Raw genomic sequence first — 14,160 nt, 5'->3', positions numbered from 1 at the left:
GATTTATTTTTAGTAAGCATTTCCTCAAAATGAGAGTATGATCAGAACATTTCTGGTACACTAGTACATTGTATTTACAAAACAAACAAGAGAACAAACAAAACCCCTCAAGTTTAAGGTTTTATATTAAGTAGAAATCAAAATTATTAAGAAATTTTGAAATTATGAGTGCTATTATGTGACTATTATTAAAACACCTGTGCTAAAGCTTCTGCACAGTGAAGGAAACATTCAACAAAATTAAAAGGCAACCTACAGAATGGGAGAAAATATTTTCAAATGACATATCTGATAAAGGGTGAGTATCCAAAATCTGTAAAGACATTCTCTAACTCAACAACCAAAAACCAAATAATCCTGCTAAGAAATGGGCAGAAGACATGAATAGATATTTTTCCAAAAAGACATATAAATGACCAACAGACTCATGAAAAGATGTTCAACATCACTCACCATTAGGGAAACACAAATCAAAATTACAATGAGATATCACGTCAAACCTATCAGAATGGCTAAAATCAGCAACGCAAGAAACAACAGGTGTTGACAGGATGTAGAGAAAGGGGAACCTTCTTACACTGTTGGTGGGAATGCAAACTGGTGCAGCCACTGTGGAAAAGAGTATGGAGGTTCCTCAAAAAGTTAAAAATAGAACGACCCTATGATCCATCAATTGCATTACTAAGTATTTACCCAAAGAATATAAAAATACTGATTTGAAGGGACACATGGACCCTGATGTTTTTAGCAGCATCATCAACAATAGCCAAATTGAGGAAAGAGCCCAAACATTGATATATATAATGGAAAATTACTCAGCCATCAAAAAGAACGAAATTTTGCCGTTTGCAATGACAGATGGAATTAGAGTATAATATGCTAAGCAAAACAAGTCAGTTAGAGAAAGAAATATATGAATTCACTCATATGTGGAATTTAAGAAACAAAACAGATGAGCATAGGAGAAGGGGGACAAACAAAGAGAGGGAAGCAAACCATAAGAGAGTCTTAACTATAGAGAAAAACCTGAGGGTGGATGGAGAGGAGATGGGCGGGGGATCAGGTAGATGGATGATGGGCCTTAAGGAGGGCACTTGTGATGAGCACTGGGTATCATATGTATGTGATGAATCACTAAATTCAATTCCTGAAACCAATATTACACTATATGTTAACTAACTAGAATTTAAATAAAAACTTGTAACAGAAAAATAATAATAAAATAAAATACCTGTGCTATACTGCAAAGTTCTCACACATCCTCCTCGAATCTTACTCCTCATTACCCTGGATTACTCAAGCTTGTTTAATGAGGTCATCACATTTAATAATGTAAGATGCCATATTTATTATTAGCTCTAAAAGTTATGTGTTTTCTCTGTTTATAAATCTTACTGCACCATCGTATTTTCAGATGTAGAATTCATGTACTCAACAAATATAGAGGATCCACAGAACATAGGTGCTGTTGTGTATGCTTCCAAAAATGAAGAAACAAAGATCCATGCCCTCATCCAGCTAATGTAAACTGGCAAAAGATGGTAAGGACATACGAGAATCTCACTCCTTTCAGAGACAAAACTGAAAAAAAAATGCATTTATTTGTTCCAGCTCTTTCCAGATAAAACTATAAGGCAATGGGAGACTAACAAGTCACTGCTCCCACCCCTCATAAGTGCGGAGTTTGCTCAATTTTTAAAATTTGTTCTAAGACATTAGCTAACTGTATTTCTCCATGTAGTTCCTAGCCCAATTTAGAACAAACTCTCAGAGTTTGCCAAGCACATTCAGAAAAATTGTTGTAAGTTTAAATTAAATAGATCTTAGGTTTTCCTATAACCTTCTAATTTTAGTAATTAAAAAAAAAGAAATCTAGAAGTCATAACTTTCATGTGACTTGTCCAAGATTACAATGAATGACAAGGCTAAATCTAGAATATCATTGTGCATAATACTACACGACGACAGTTTCTCTTTTTTAATCGAAGTATAATAGACATACAATATCCTATTAGCATTAGATGTACATCATAGTGATTCAATATTTTTATACATTATAAAATGATCTCCATGTTAAGTCTAGTTATCATCTGTCACCATACAAAGATATTACAATTATTGACCAGATTCCCTATGCTGTACATTACATCTTCGGGACATTTATTTTATTATTGTAAGTATTTCTTAATTCCCTTCACCTAGTCCACCTGCCCTTCTACCCCTCTCTCCTGTGGTAAGCAGCAGTTTGTTTCCTGTATCTATGAGTCTATTTCTGTTTTGTTTTCCTTCTTCATTTTGTTTTTTAGATTCTACATATAAGTGAAATCACACAGTATTTGTCTTACTCTGTCTGACTTACTTCACTTAGCATAATACCCTCTAGGGAATTGCAAGGTCGTTGCAAATGATGATACTTTCTAATGGCACATTATCAGTCTATCGTCTAAAATATAAATTTGGTTATACTCCAACTCATAAATGAGTAAAGTATACTTGAAAAAATGACAAAGAAGACACTCCTCACAAATTCCAAATAAATGGTACATGAACTCATGAAGTTTCTGAGTTCATTATGCAATTCTTACTGAGGAAAAGAATCATGCCAGACCTAACCACGGCAAATGCCACAGTTTGAGCACTCCATCAACAAAAAACTTTGCTCCTCAAGTAGTAATTATGAATTCAACAATTAATAAATATTTATCATATATTAAAGTTAATTATAAAACTTCTGAATTAATACATACATTGGCATAACAACAGCAAGGCTTTGTTTGGGAGGTTTTTCCCTGGTTCAGGCAATAAAGGGGTTCATTTTGTGTGTAGAATTTAAAAACAGCAATAACATCAACTATTACAACTATCAGCAAGTCAAACATGTCAAAAATAAAATAGTCCACCTCAAAAATATCTTCTGTGCATCTAATTTAATAACCCACTTATTAAACATTTAATAACCCAACTTTTATTAAACTTTGAATTAACATACATTTCATTTCTTATTCTTTAATAAACATTGTATTCTACTTGGAAACTAATTTGGAGAATTTCCATTATATAATTTACCCTCCCCCCCACAACAAATGTGATCTCAGCTACACTTGCATAACTGGGAGTAAGAATTCAGGGTTTTTTGTCTGCTTGTTTTCACTTCTACAGTGACTGTGAATTATTATTTGGGTCTACTATATAAATACAGCAATATGTCAGGGCGCCTGGGTGGTTCAGATGGTTAAGCATCTGCCTTCAGCTCAGGTCCTGATCCCAGGGTCCTGGGATTGAGCCCTGCATCTGGCTCCCTGCTCAGTGGGGAGCCTTCTTCTCCCTCTCCCTCTCCCCCCCATCCCCCTGCTCTTGCACGCTCTCTCTCTAATAAAGAAATGAAATCTAAAAGAAAAAAAATCACCACAAATTTAGTGGCTTCACAAACACAAATGAATTATCTAATAGTTCTGAATGTCAGAAGTTCTAAAAGTGATATGTCTGCAAGGCTGCATTCCTTCATCGACCTCAAGGAAAGAATTTTTTCCCTGCATTCTAAACTAACTCCTAAAGGTCATTTGTGTTCCTTGGCTTGTGGTCCTTTCTTCCACGTTCAGTTCAGTAGGTAGCATTCTCAAATCTCTCTCAGTCTCTTTCTCCTTTCAACTCCCCAACACCATGGTCTGAATGTTTGTGACCACCCAAATTCCTATACTGAAACCTAATACTCAGTATGACGGTATTTGGAGGTGGGGCCCTTGGGAGGTGATTAGTCATTAGATGGCACCCTCATGAATGAAATTCGTGCTTTTATAAAAGGGACTCCAGAGAGATCCCTGACCATTCTGCCATGTGAAGACACAGTGAGAAGACAGCTGTCTATTTAACAGGAAGCAGGTCTCACCAGACAGGGAGTCGGCTGGCACTTAGATCATGGACTTCCAGTTTACAGGAGTGTGAAAAATAAATCTCTGCTGTTTACGTGCCACCCCATCTCTGGTATTTTGCTATAGGTACCCGAATGGATTAAGACACTCTTCCTTTCACTTCTTTCATCATCACGCCTCATTGACTGTGGCTCTAACCCTTGTTCCTCCTTCTTACAAGGACCCACCTAGTTAATCCAGGATAATCTCCCCATCTCAAGATACTTAATTACATTTGCAAAGTCCCTTTTGTAATATAAGGTAACACATTCACATATTTTGGGGATTAGGCTGTGGACATTTGGGGGGAGCCATTATTATGCCCACCACATGTACACGGGTACTGTAACGTTATGTATGAATACACTTGTCATATGAATATATATACATATTCATATATATTATACACATATGTGAAGTTCAATAAATCAAAATTTTCATTGTTTGTCTCTTCTGGCAATTATTATCCTTTTTCTCTTTACTTCTTTTTTTTCATCCTTTATTTCATTTCATGATTATTATTGAAAATAATTTTGTCATATGAAAGAGAAAGGATGTTAAAAATAAGTAATCCTGGTGTCAAATATTCTAGGTATGTTATTAGTGAACAGTCAGCTATTTCTCTAAAATAAAACAGTAAAACATATATCCGCAGAAACCAATGAACCATTTGTGGCTCACTCTTTTAATTCACTCTCTAAGTCAAATACTGTACTCAAAAGCCACAAATCTGAAAAAAACAAAATGCAGAAACTTTTATTCATAAAATATTTTTTAAATATAGAATTGAGACGGTCTTTTACATTAATGTTGTGGGTTTTTTCAACACTGATATAGTAGAAATGGCTACTGACCATTTTGGTAGAAATCAATTTTTCTTTTGTTACTTACCTATTTAGAAGCAGATGTCCAAATTGCTTCCTGATTTTATACGGTAACAGGACATAACAAGATAGATTTGTTAAAAACAGAATTCCTTATGGCATGTGGAGGCACTGGTTTTCCTCCTTCTCACAGCAACTAAGATTAATGAACAAAGAACCAGTGACTGACATAAAACCTACCCATGGGGGTGCCAACGCCATAACCTTTGGAGTCTATAAGGCCGCCAATCTGTGTCAGGTTACAATTCCGCTGGGTAACAAACTCAATGGTTGTTGACTCCATTAGGAAAGCATAATCAGAGGTGAGGACCCTCTGGATTCCTTCTTCATTACTTTTGACGAGTACTGACTGCCTCCTGCTACTCATAAAGGCCCACATTTTGTCATACGTAGATATTTTTGATTTCTAGGAAAAAATAAAATAGGTAAGAAAGATATTCCTTAGTTTCCATGTGTTCCTACAATATTTAGATGGAATCGACTGTATTTCATTTACTCATACTAACTTATAATTGTCTTACTAATAATAGTAATATCTACACAAAGAAATAAAAATCTGTATAAAAAAAGTGTCTCGTAGCAATTCCTCATCTCATATTTCCAGGTATAACACTGACTTATTTAACAAACATATCAAAAATAACATAATGTTCAAAAACGCATAGCTAGTAAATCATAGAATGGAATATAAAGAGAAAATAACAAGATTAATAGGAGGAACTTCTGTGCCTATATCTCACATGAGTACCTCATCTGTATGATTTTATCTTTCAACATAACTATAACATCGGATTTGGAAGACACTGGACACCAACTGACACTGCAAAACCTTGAGTTTTTGTTTGCTTGTTTTTGTTTTTCCCAGTATGGCTGACTAAAAGACTGATGTCAGATTATCCTCCGGGTATACACAAAGATAGAGGATGAACAAATAATGGAATTTGTTACAAATAAAAATTTCCACTGGGACACAATCTGGACACCACAGAACCTCTTTTAGCCTGCCTCAGGACAATAGGAAGCCTATCATTCAGATCTACTAACTAACTAAAGATTCCTGGACCAATAAAATTGAATAGTTTTTATGTCCACCTGAAGTTCTCAGTAAGGCTTCACTAGGATTTCATTAGTGAAAGAAAGAAATGGGTTTTGTTCAGAAGGCACTGGTAAAAACATAACCACGGAAAAGTTTAGCATCTGCTTATGAAAAGCTCATCTGTAAACCCTTACCCTAGTTAAATTCTTATGCAAACACAAAAAAATAATACTGAAGCTATAAGCATTCGGAGGATAGTCACTATATTGGTTGCACGGGCAGAAAAAGTTAAAACTGTTTTCAAATGAATAGATGTGCAATCTTTTTACAGCTTAACCATGTATTTAGTCCTACACGTACCAGGTCATAAATGAGATATTACCACTCCTTCCACTGAAAGGCAGGTGCACAATAGTATTAAAAAAATTCAGACATTATTTCAATGATGATAGAAGAAAAACCTTACATTTACTGGAGGAAAAAAAACTAAACATACAATGAGTGCTTTCTAAAAACAAGTATAGCATTAGGGATAAGAGAGGGTAGAAATGCAAACCTTTGCTCTGCAGTGAACCACTAAAGCATGCTAAAAGGCCAGCGGCTCAAAGTTTGAAAGACAGCAGCTAGAACATCGAGAGTAAGATTGATACGATTACAAATGTGAAAAGCTATGGTGGCATGCCAATTATTTTAAAGTGAAATAATCATATGCTGGAAATAAAAAAGAAAAATGAAAGGACTATTTTAGGTTATGATGAAACTCTTATTGGAATAGTTAAGACCAATAGTGAGATTTTGCATAGACTCATTTGACTTTCCAAATCAGTAACGTAATAAGGATAGCCAGAATAAAGTTGCTTCCTTTCAAAGGTAAAGAACTTATTTCCCAAGGCTTTGCATTAAGAGAGGCCTAAGTACAAAATAAAATCAAAATTAAATCTCACCTGCAGGTTAAGGAGCTTTCACATAAAAAAATTATATTGGAAATAGTTTTTGATTTAGTAAATCTGTGGCTGATAATAGATATACAATCCCATAAATAATAATTCATGTATGTCATCAAAACTGCACACTCATCAGTTGACAATTTAAAATGTAACTCTTTTTTTTTAGGATTTTTTTAAATAATTTTTTTTATTATATTATGTTAGTACATGATTCATTACTTGCGTATAACACCCAGTGCACCATGCAATACGTGCCCTCCTTACTACCCATCACCAGCCTATCTCATTCCACCACCACCACCCTGCCCCGAAGCCCTCAGTTTGTTTCCCAGTAGAGAGCGATAGTGTAATAACATAACATGGGCATACTCTCCGAGGCCAAAACCAAGCAGGGAGATAAGAGAGTGTACAAAAAGTTATTTTTAACTTTGCATTGGCCATAAATTGCCTAAAATCTCTCCTTTGTTTCAGTTATAAAAACATTAACAATCGATGTTTTATTGCTTTAGTTACATGATTTCCAATTTCTGATAACACATTTCATTCATTGATAAAAGTTGGTTTAAATAAAACTTGAACACTAGTATTTTTGTCTCAAAGAGGGGGGAACAGAATATTTACAATGGCACTAATCATTTAAATATGTCTATATATACATAAAATGACACATAATTATGTCTTTCTCTTTTTATAATATTTTGTTATATGAATTTCATAATATGTATTATAAAAATTTTGTATTAGTAGTAGTATTTTCTAATTTAAAGTCTGTCACAAGAAATTTAAAAAAGAGAATTACATTTTTAACAGTATAATAACATATCCATTATTAATATGTTGCTGTGTAAACAGATTAAACTTTTTTAACAACTGAAAACCAAGAAATTAAAAACTAATTCTAATCTATCCTTTACAGATGTATAGTTTAATTTTAAATTAATGTGAAAGTAGAATTATTTTACATTTGAAATATCTAATCTACAACTTTATTGATGAAATAAAGATTTTACAAAATGTATTTTCATATAAAATTCTTTGAATGCTTTCCTGCATGGGTATTTTATTTCTAAGAGTACTTCCTAGAATTACTATTGATATTCATTTTGAAGCTAATCATTTCCAATCTTCCATTGCTGCACAAGTATCTCCTACTGATTTACTTCTGATTTTTCAGAAATCTATTGCCCATGATTTTTGTACAGCTTCACTCATCTTTCCTACCTGCAGAAGATATAAATATTTCTATTATTTTTAAAACTGTAGAATAGGTTTAGATAGAAAAGTCACCCAAATTGTTTTGTTTCTCTTAATAAAAATAAAAAACCCAAATAAGAAATATTTCAATTTAGAAATATTGACTCTCTGCTGGTCACACCTAATCTATGTGGCTTGTTTGCTTGATTTGTTGTCATTCTTTGACCTCAATTTCCGATTTAGCACAGTATCTTCTTTGCACCTCCCATTTATGGCTATAAAGTGATATCATTGAAAAATTTCACTGCCTCTGTGGGCTCTGTGTGTGTGGTGGTGGGGAGATGCCATTCAATTCTTACCCATTTCTACAGAAAGTTGAAAAGGCTGAATAATCTTTATCATCTTCTGGCAATCCTATTACATCTATTTTATTTAGTAGTGAAAAGAATCCAGTGCATCAGATTTAAAAACAAAAGGTCTGCACGACAAGAATTTCACCGAAACCCTCAAATTCAAAGAAGCTAAGACGACTTACAAAGTATTTGAACAAAGGATCTGAACAAACTCATAGCCTGAATATGAAACTTAGGATGCTTTTTTTCTCTATAATCCTGACCATTCAGAAATAATTGATTACCTATTACTTAAGTAATATATAGATCTGAATAATGTTGGCTGAGTCAGAAGTAATGATCACTAGCTGTAAATCTCTTACTAATGGAATCTATGTTCTTATGCAAGCCATTTAATACCTTTGAATTTCAGTTTGCTTAACAGTCAAATATCTTTGCCAACTTCCCAGTATTTTTGTGAGGATCAAATAAGATGCTACGTGTAAGCACACTTTGCAATAGTGAGATATTTTTATAATTCCAATCATTTTTTAAAAAGAGAACCTACCACCAAATGCCTATATGTTAATTTTCTTAAAAAAAAAAAAAGACCAAGAACTGTGGCAGAGTTGGCAAGTTGAATACCATCTTTGAGTATGCGTTCTCTCCCATGGTATGAGACCACAAGGTGAAACAGAATGGGACAATGTACAACAGAAACAAAATTTGGGAAGCTGGAAGGCAGATAGGTGAATTGTAACTCAGTTAAGTAAACTTCAGAACCCTCTCCTGCCCACAAAATTTTCAGAGATTGGCATTTCTATATCCCCCTCAAAGCCAAAGGGTCAAAGATCTAACAAAAGTAAAATTTATTGAAAGAATGTCTTTTGAAAAGTTAGATCCTTGATGCTCTTTCTTTCTCTGAGCAGCAGAGTGAGTGCTCCATCCTACCCAAGCAGAAGATTAGAGGTTTTATTCTCTGGATATGAAACAAGAGCGCACTGGACACAGGTGAGCCAGGGGAGGCCATATTGAAACCCGAAGAACTGAGTGGGAGTCTATAATCAATGTCGAGGCCAGTCAGCCCTGTTTCTGTCCTGCTCCTTAGAATCCCTTCAGGAGAGACAACGGAAAGTTTTTTTCAAGCAAAACTGAACTGCACCAGACAGATGATGATGAGTACTTAACACAGATAAAGTTCAGCATGTGTGAGACATTATTCTAAATTATTTATAAATATTAAATCATATTAATTTTACAAGATTTCTATTCGGTGACAAGTATCTTTTCTGCCATGTACAGATGAGGAAACCAAAACACAGAAAGGTTAATAATTTGCCCAAATTCATGTGGCAAAACCAGGAATCAAACATGGACAGATTAGGTACCTAATTCATATTCTTAATCATTATACTACATCAATTCTATGTAAAGACACATATCATGGATTCGCAACAAAACTGATCCAACACACCACCCTATAGCAAAGCTCACAGTGTTTCAGCCTTGAGCAAGCGCCCAGTGCTTCCAGGGAGCCTTTTAGAGTCTGTTATGTATCATTAAACAGCTGAAGATAACCAGATATTTGAAGGGAGCCTCTACCATGAAATATAAAGAAAACAGCAAACTGGCATAAATGTCTTCAGAGAGGTAAAACATACTGCGTAATGAAGACAATTAATTAACTAATTAATTAACTCTGTTGAAAGAAAACAGCTATCAAAAATGAAAGCCTCAAGTGAAATTTTAGAAAACAAAGTTTAAAGAAGTCTCCAGAAAAGTAGGGGGAAAAAAAGTTAAAAAGACGGAAAAGAAAAGAATGCCCTGAGGAAGAATCATGAACTGATCTTTAAAGGCTGAGTCCTGGGAAACAAACCGAGGGCTTCAGAGGGGAGGGGGGTGGGGGAATGGGATAGGCTGGTGATGGGTAGTAAGGAGGGCACGTATTACATGGTGCGCTGGGTGTTATACCCAAGTAATGAATCATGAACTTTACATCAAAAACCAGGGGTGTACTGTAAGGTCACTAACATAATATAATAAAAAATATTATTATTAAAAAAATAAATAAAGGCTGAGTCCATGTCAACTACATAATGAGAGGTGAAGAACTTTCTAGACAGGGGAAAAAGCAGTTAAGAGATGCCATCTTGGACATGAATTTGTTGGGTTGACATAATTGAAGGAAGTACACTTTGGCTGGGGCACATAGAGTCAAAGAAGATGAAAGAGAAATAGATAAGGGGTGACCAAGATGACCTTGCTATTTCTCTCAGCTTTCTCAACGTTAGCTTCTTCCTGTGTCCAGGCCCCTGACCTCACTTTTACCCTGGCCTTTCCAGAAACCAGATGATCTAACCACTGAGGTCCCTCCTCTCCTTTTCCTTAGATTATTCAGTTTAGAAATTACATAATTGTCAATTATTTTCTTGCATCTTTCAGATGCAAATCTTTTTACAAGCCTCTCATCAGCTTTGCAGTCCAGGACCATCTTTTTCAAGGACCCAGGAGCCATCCTTCAAATATAATCATCAAAGAAGAGAAGCACCTCTACCATCCAGCCTCTCTGGGAAGAAAAGAGCTTAATTTATGTGGGCACTTTAAGTTATAAAACTACCTCCTGTCATGAAGGCACTAAAAGTTTATTTTTCCTTTGGGTAAGACCAATTAACAAATACAGATGGCTATGGTGCCCCACCACAGCTCCGAGGAACACACGGCAGCAATCTAGGTGGGAAACAGTGCTTGCACTAGGGAAGTGGTGTTGGAGATAAGGAGAAAACTAAGACTTCAAGGTGTGTGTGTGTGTGTGTGTGTGTGTGTGTGTGTGTGTTATGGCTAAGGCTTGGTCATTATTAAACTATAGGAAGTAAGAAGAGGTTTAGATCGAATGACTCATTGGTTTCTGCTTTAAACTGAGAAAGAAAAAAAACCCACCAAAACAAGGTTCAGGGAAAAGGTTATATCTAGTAGGTTGGAGGTACCTAAGAAACATCTAAATAGGTCTGTTATGTGAAGTTAGATACCAAAGTCTGAAGTACAGGGGAAAGATAAGGGCTAAAGATATAGATTCTGGAGTCCTCTTGGATATACAAGACAAAGAAGTGGATAGATGAGGAAAGAAGATCAAAGAAGAACCCCAGGATCAAACTTAATGCAATTTTGAATTTCAGTGGCTGGCAGAGAAAAACTGAGCCTGCAAACGAGACACACAAAAAAGTGAACAAAGATTAAGAAAAAAAATATGGAAATGGTGGTGCTGCAGAAGTCAAGGCAAGAAGCTGTTTAGTAAACAAAAGCTCACCTGTAGTGATTTGCCAAAAAAAAAAGTATCCAATGAGAACTGAACGTACTTTGGCAAGAGAGAGTTCCTTAGTTATTTTAGGAAGAGCTAATTTAGTGGAGTGAAGTACGTAGAAGTCACAAAGAAGTGGATTAAGGAAGGATTTGGAGAAAGTTAAATGGAGCCAGTAAGTGCCAAAAAAGATACATATATATATCAATAAGTAGGACTCTGAAGAATAGGAGATCCATGGCAGTAGATAGAAGAACATTTTGGTTTAAGTAAGATTTTCCAGGATGAAAGAGATTGAAGTGTGTTTATATGCCAGTGGGGAGGTTTCAGGAGAAAAGAGAGGTTTAAAAAGCCAGAGAAAGAAAGACAATTACTAATGCAAAATTTCTAATAAGGTGAATCTCAAGTAGAATGGATTTAAAACACTGCAATTAGCTTGACCTTTGATTTCAAAATATTTATATTAAACACATGTGGAATTATATTAATACTCTAAGATGTATTGTGTAAGGAGAAAACAGGAAGCCTCGGCTAGATTTATTTTTAATAAGATAGAAAGGTGTCAAACATTTTCAAAGTAAAATAGACTATAGGATCTTTGAGGTTAATATCAACAGGTAGAAGCTGTACAAATTAAAGACTGGCAATAAAAACACATTTAAAGTCAGTAAGCAAGTAATTAAAACTGAAATTAACAATCAAATATTTGTATACTGAGTGTGAAAGTTGTATGTAAACTTACTTAGAAGAAAGGACATATCCAGGTGCAATGTGAACTAAAGATTGGAGGTGAAAGATGGGACATGTTGAAAGAACCTCATATACTATGTTCTGCTTAATCTGCTGTGTTTAAGATTGGTTTCATTCAATGAAGTCGCTACTGACCATCATCAAGGGACAAGACAAAATCATGAATGGGAACTAAGCTGCCAAACTAAAATGTACAGTCTTTGAAGGTTTTCTGGGTTTGGTATTACAGAGAGGTAAGGACCTACATAGAACACTAGGAAAGACTCAGGAATTGGGACATAGCCCTGTGCATCACTGCTGCCAACCTGATTAGAAAGACTTTCCAGGGGCGCCTGGGTGGCTCAGTCGTTAGGGGTCTGCCTTCGGCTCAGGGCGTGGTCCCGGGGTCCTGGGATCAAGCCCCACATCAGTCTCCTCTGCTGGGAGCCTGCTTCTTTCTCTCCCACTCCCCTGCTGTGTTCCCTCTCTCGCTGGCTGTCTCTCTCTCTCAAATAAATAAATAAAATCTTTAAAAAAAAAAAAGGAAAGACTTTCCAGAAGAATGTACTGTTTAAGAGGAATATGAAAAATGAAAGTCAGGTAATGAGCTAAGCATGAAATAATACAATTCTCTGTAAGAAAAGCGTTGAGATAATGACGAGTTAGAGCACAATGGAGAAGCTGTTCAGGTAAAGGTTAGCCAAATAAAACAAATATTCAATTAGTGGAGAAAGAAATCTTGTTTTACTTGTTTACCACACAGATGAGAGAACTAAAGTTATTTCATAAGAAAAAAAAATTGCCAGTGAAGGTAGATTTATAAAGTGATGATAGGATTTATAAAATTATGATTTTATAGAAGAATTTTAATTACATAATAAGGTATGCATTTAGCCAAAAATGAGAAACAATACTTAAGTATTATCATTACAGTGATGTTGTACATAATAATTTAGATAAATAAAGTTAAGCAAATAAATTAAATAATGACTCAGAGACATTTCTTGAAATGCATACGAAAGTCAAAACACTACAGAGGAAAGGCATATTAAAAATTTTCCAAATAAAATCTTATTTTCTCAAGCAACTTGCCCTGTCCTTCTGAAGACTAGAATCAATTTCTTTTTTGTTGTTATTTTTGTGCCTCACATTAAAGACACTTTTTCTTCTATGTTAAATTGGAAGGATGTCAATGTTTAGCAGTGTTTATTTTATCAAAATGCTGAGGTTTGTAAGCTGACTTGGTTTTTGCTATATCAGCACAAAACAAATAAAACTAATTCATAAGGCACGGTCTTCTTAGAATAGTTTTATGGGCTATGAAACATCAACAAAGGATAAAAAAAAAGATTCTCATTAAGGATCAACTTACAAAGAATAAGAAATACATTTTCTTTCTTTTTTTTTAATCTTTTAAGATTTTTTTTAAATTTATTTATTCGACAGAAATAGAGACAGCCAGCGAGAGAGGGAACACAAGCAGGGGGAGTGGGATAGGAAGAAGCAGGCTCATAGCAGAGGAGCCTGATGTGGGACTCGATCCCATAACGGAGGGATCACGCCCTGAGCCGAAGGCAGACGCTTAACCGCTGTGCCACCCAGGCGCCCCAAGAAATACATTTTCTAAAATTTCACAGATGCCAAATGATTTGTGCTTTAAAAAAGAGCATTCAGTGTAAATACTTAAAGTATTTTAAACATATAGCTAATGATTTAAAATTTAAGGATATATTAGTTTTTGTTTCTGACAGAACTCAAAGTTTGCCACCTGAAATTATTTGGCTCTGCAGATCTCAAATAACTAATGGTTTCAGGCAACGCTTTTCCTGAGCATT

The 14,160-nt window shown here is 35.0% G+C and overlaps 1 protein-coding gene across 2 annotated transcripts in view; it reads right to left on the bottom strand.

Moving 5' to 3' along the window:
• GRIK2 (glutamate ionotropic receptor kainate type subunit 2) overlaps window positions 1–14,160 on the bottom strand; it is a 635,255-nt gene that overhangs the window by 29,664 nt on the left and 591,431 nt on the right. For both annotated transcript variants that reach the window (XM_008704998.1, XM_008704999.2), the window contains exon 14: window positions 4,973–5,198. In XM_008704998.1, the coding sequence (XP_008703220.1) occupies window positions 4,973–5,198 (226 nt within the window). The remainder of the gene's footprint in view (window positions 1–4,972; window positions 5,199–14,160) is intronic.

Source organism: Ursus maritimus, unplaced genomic scaffold (genome assembly GCF_017311325.1).
Source record: "Ursus maritimus isolate PB19 unplaced genomic scaffold, ASM1731132v1 scaffold_13, whole genome shotgun sequence".
Lineage (NCBI taxonomy): Eukaryota > Metazoa > Chordata > Mammalia > Carnivora > Ursidae > Ursus > Ursus maritimus.
Note: the sequence above shows the minus strand (reverse complement) of the source record. Positions and strands in the feature narration are given on the sequence as shown.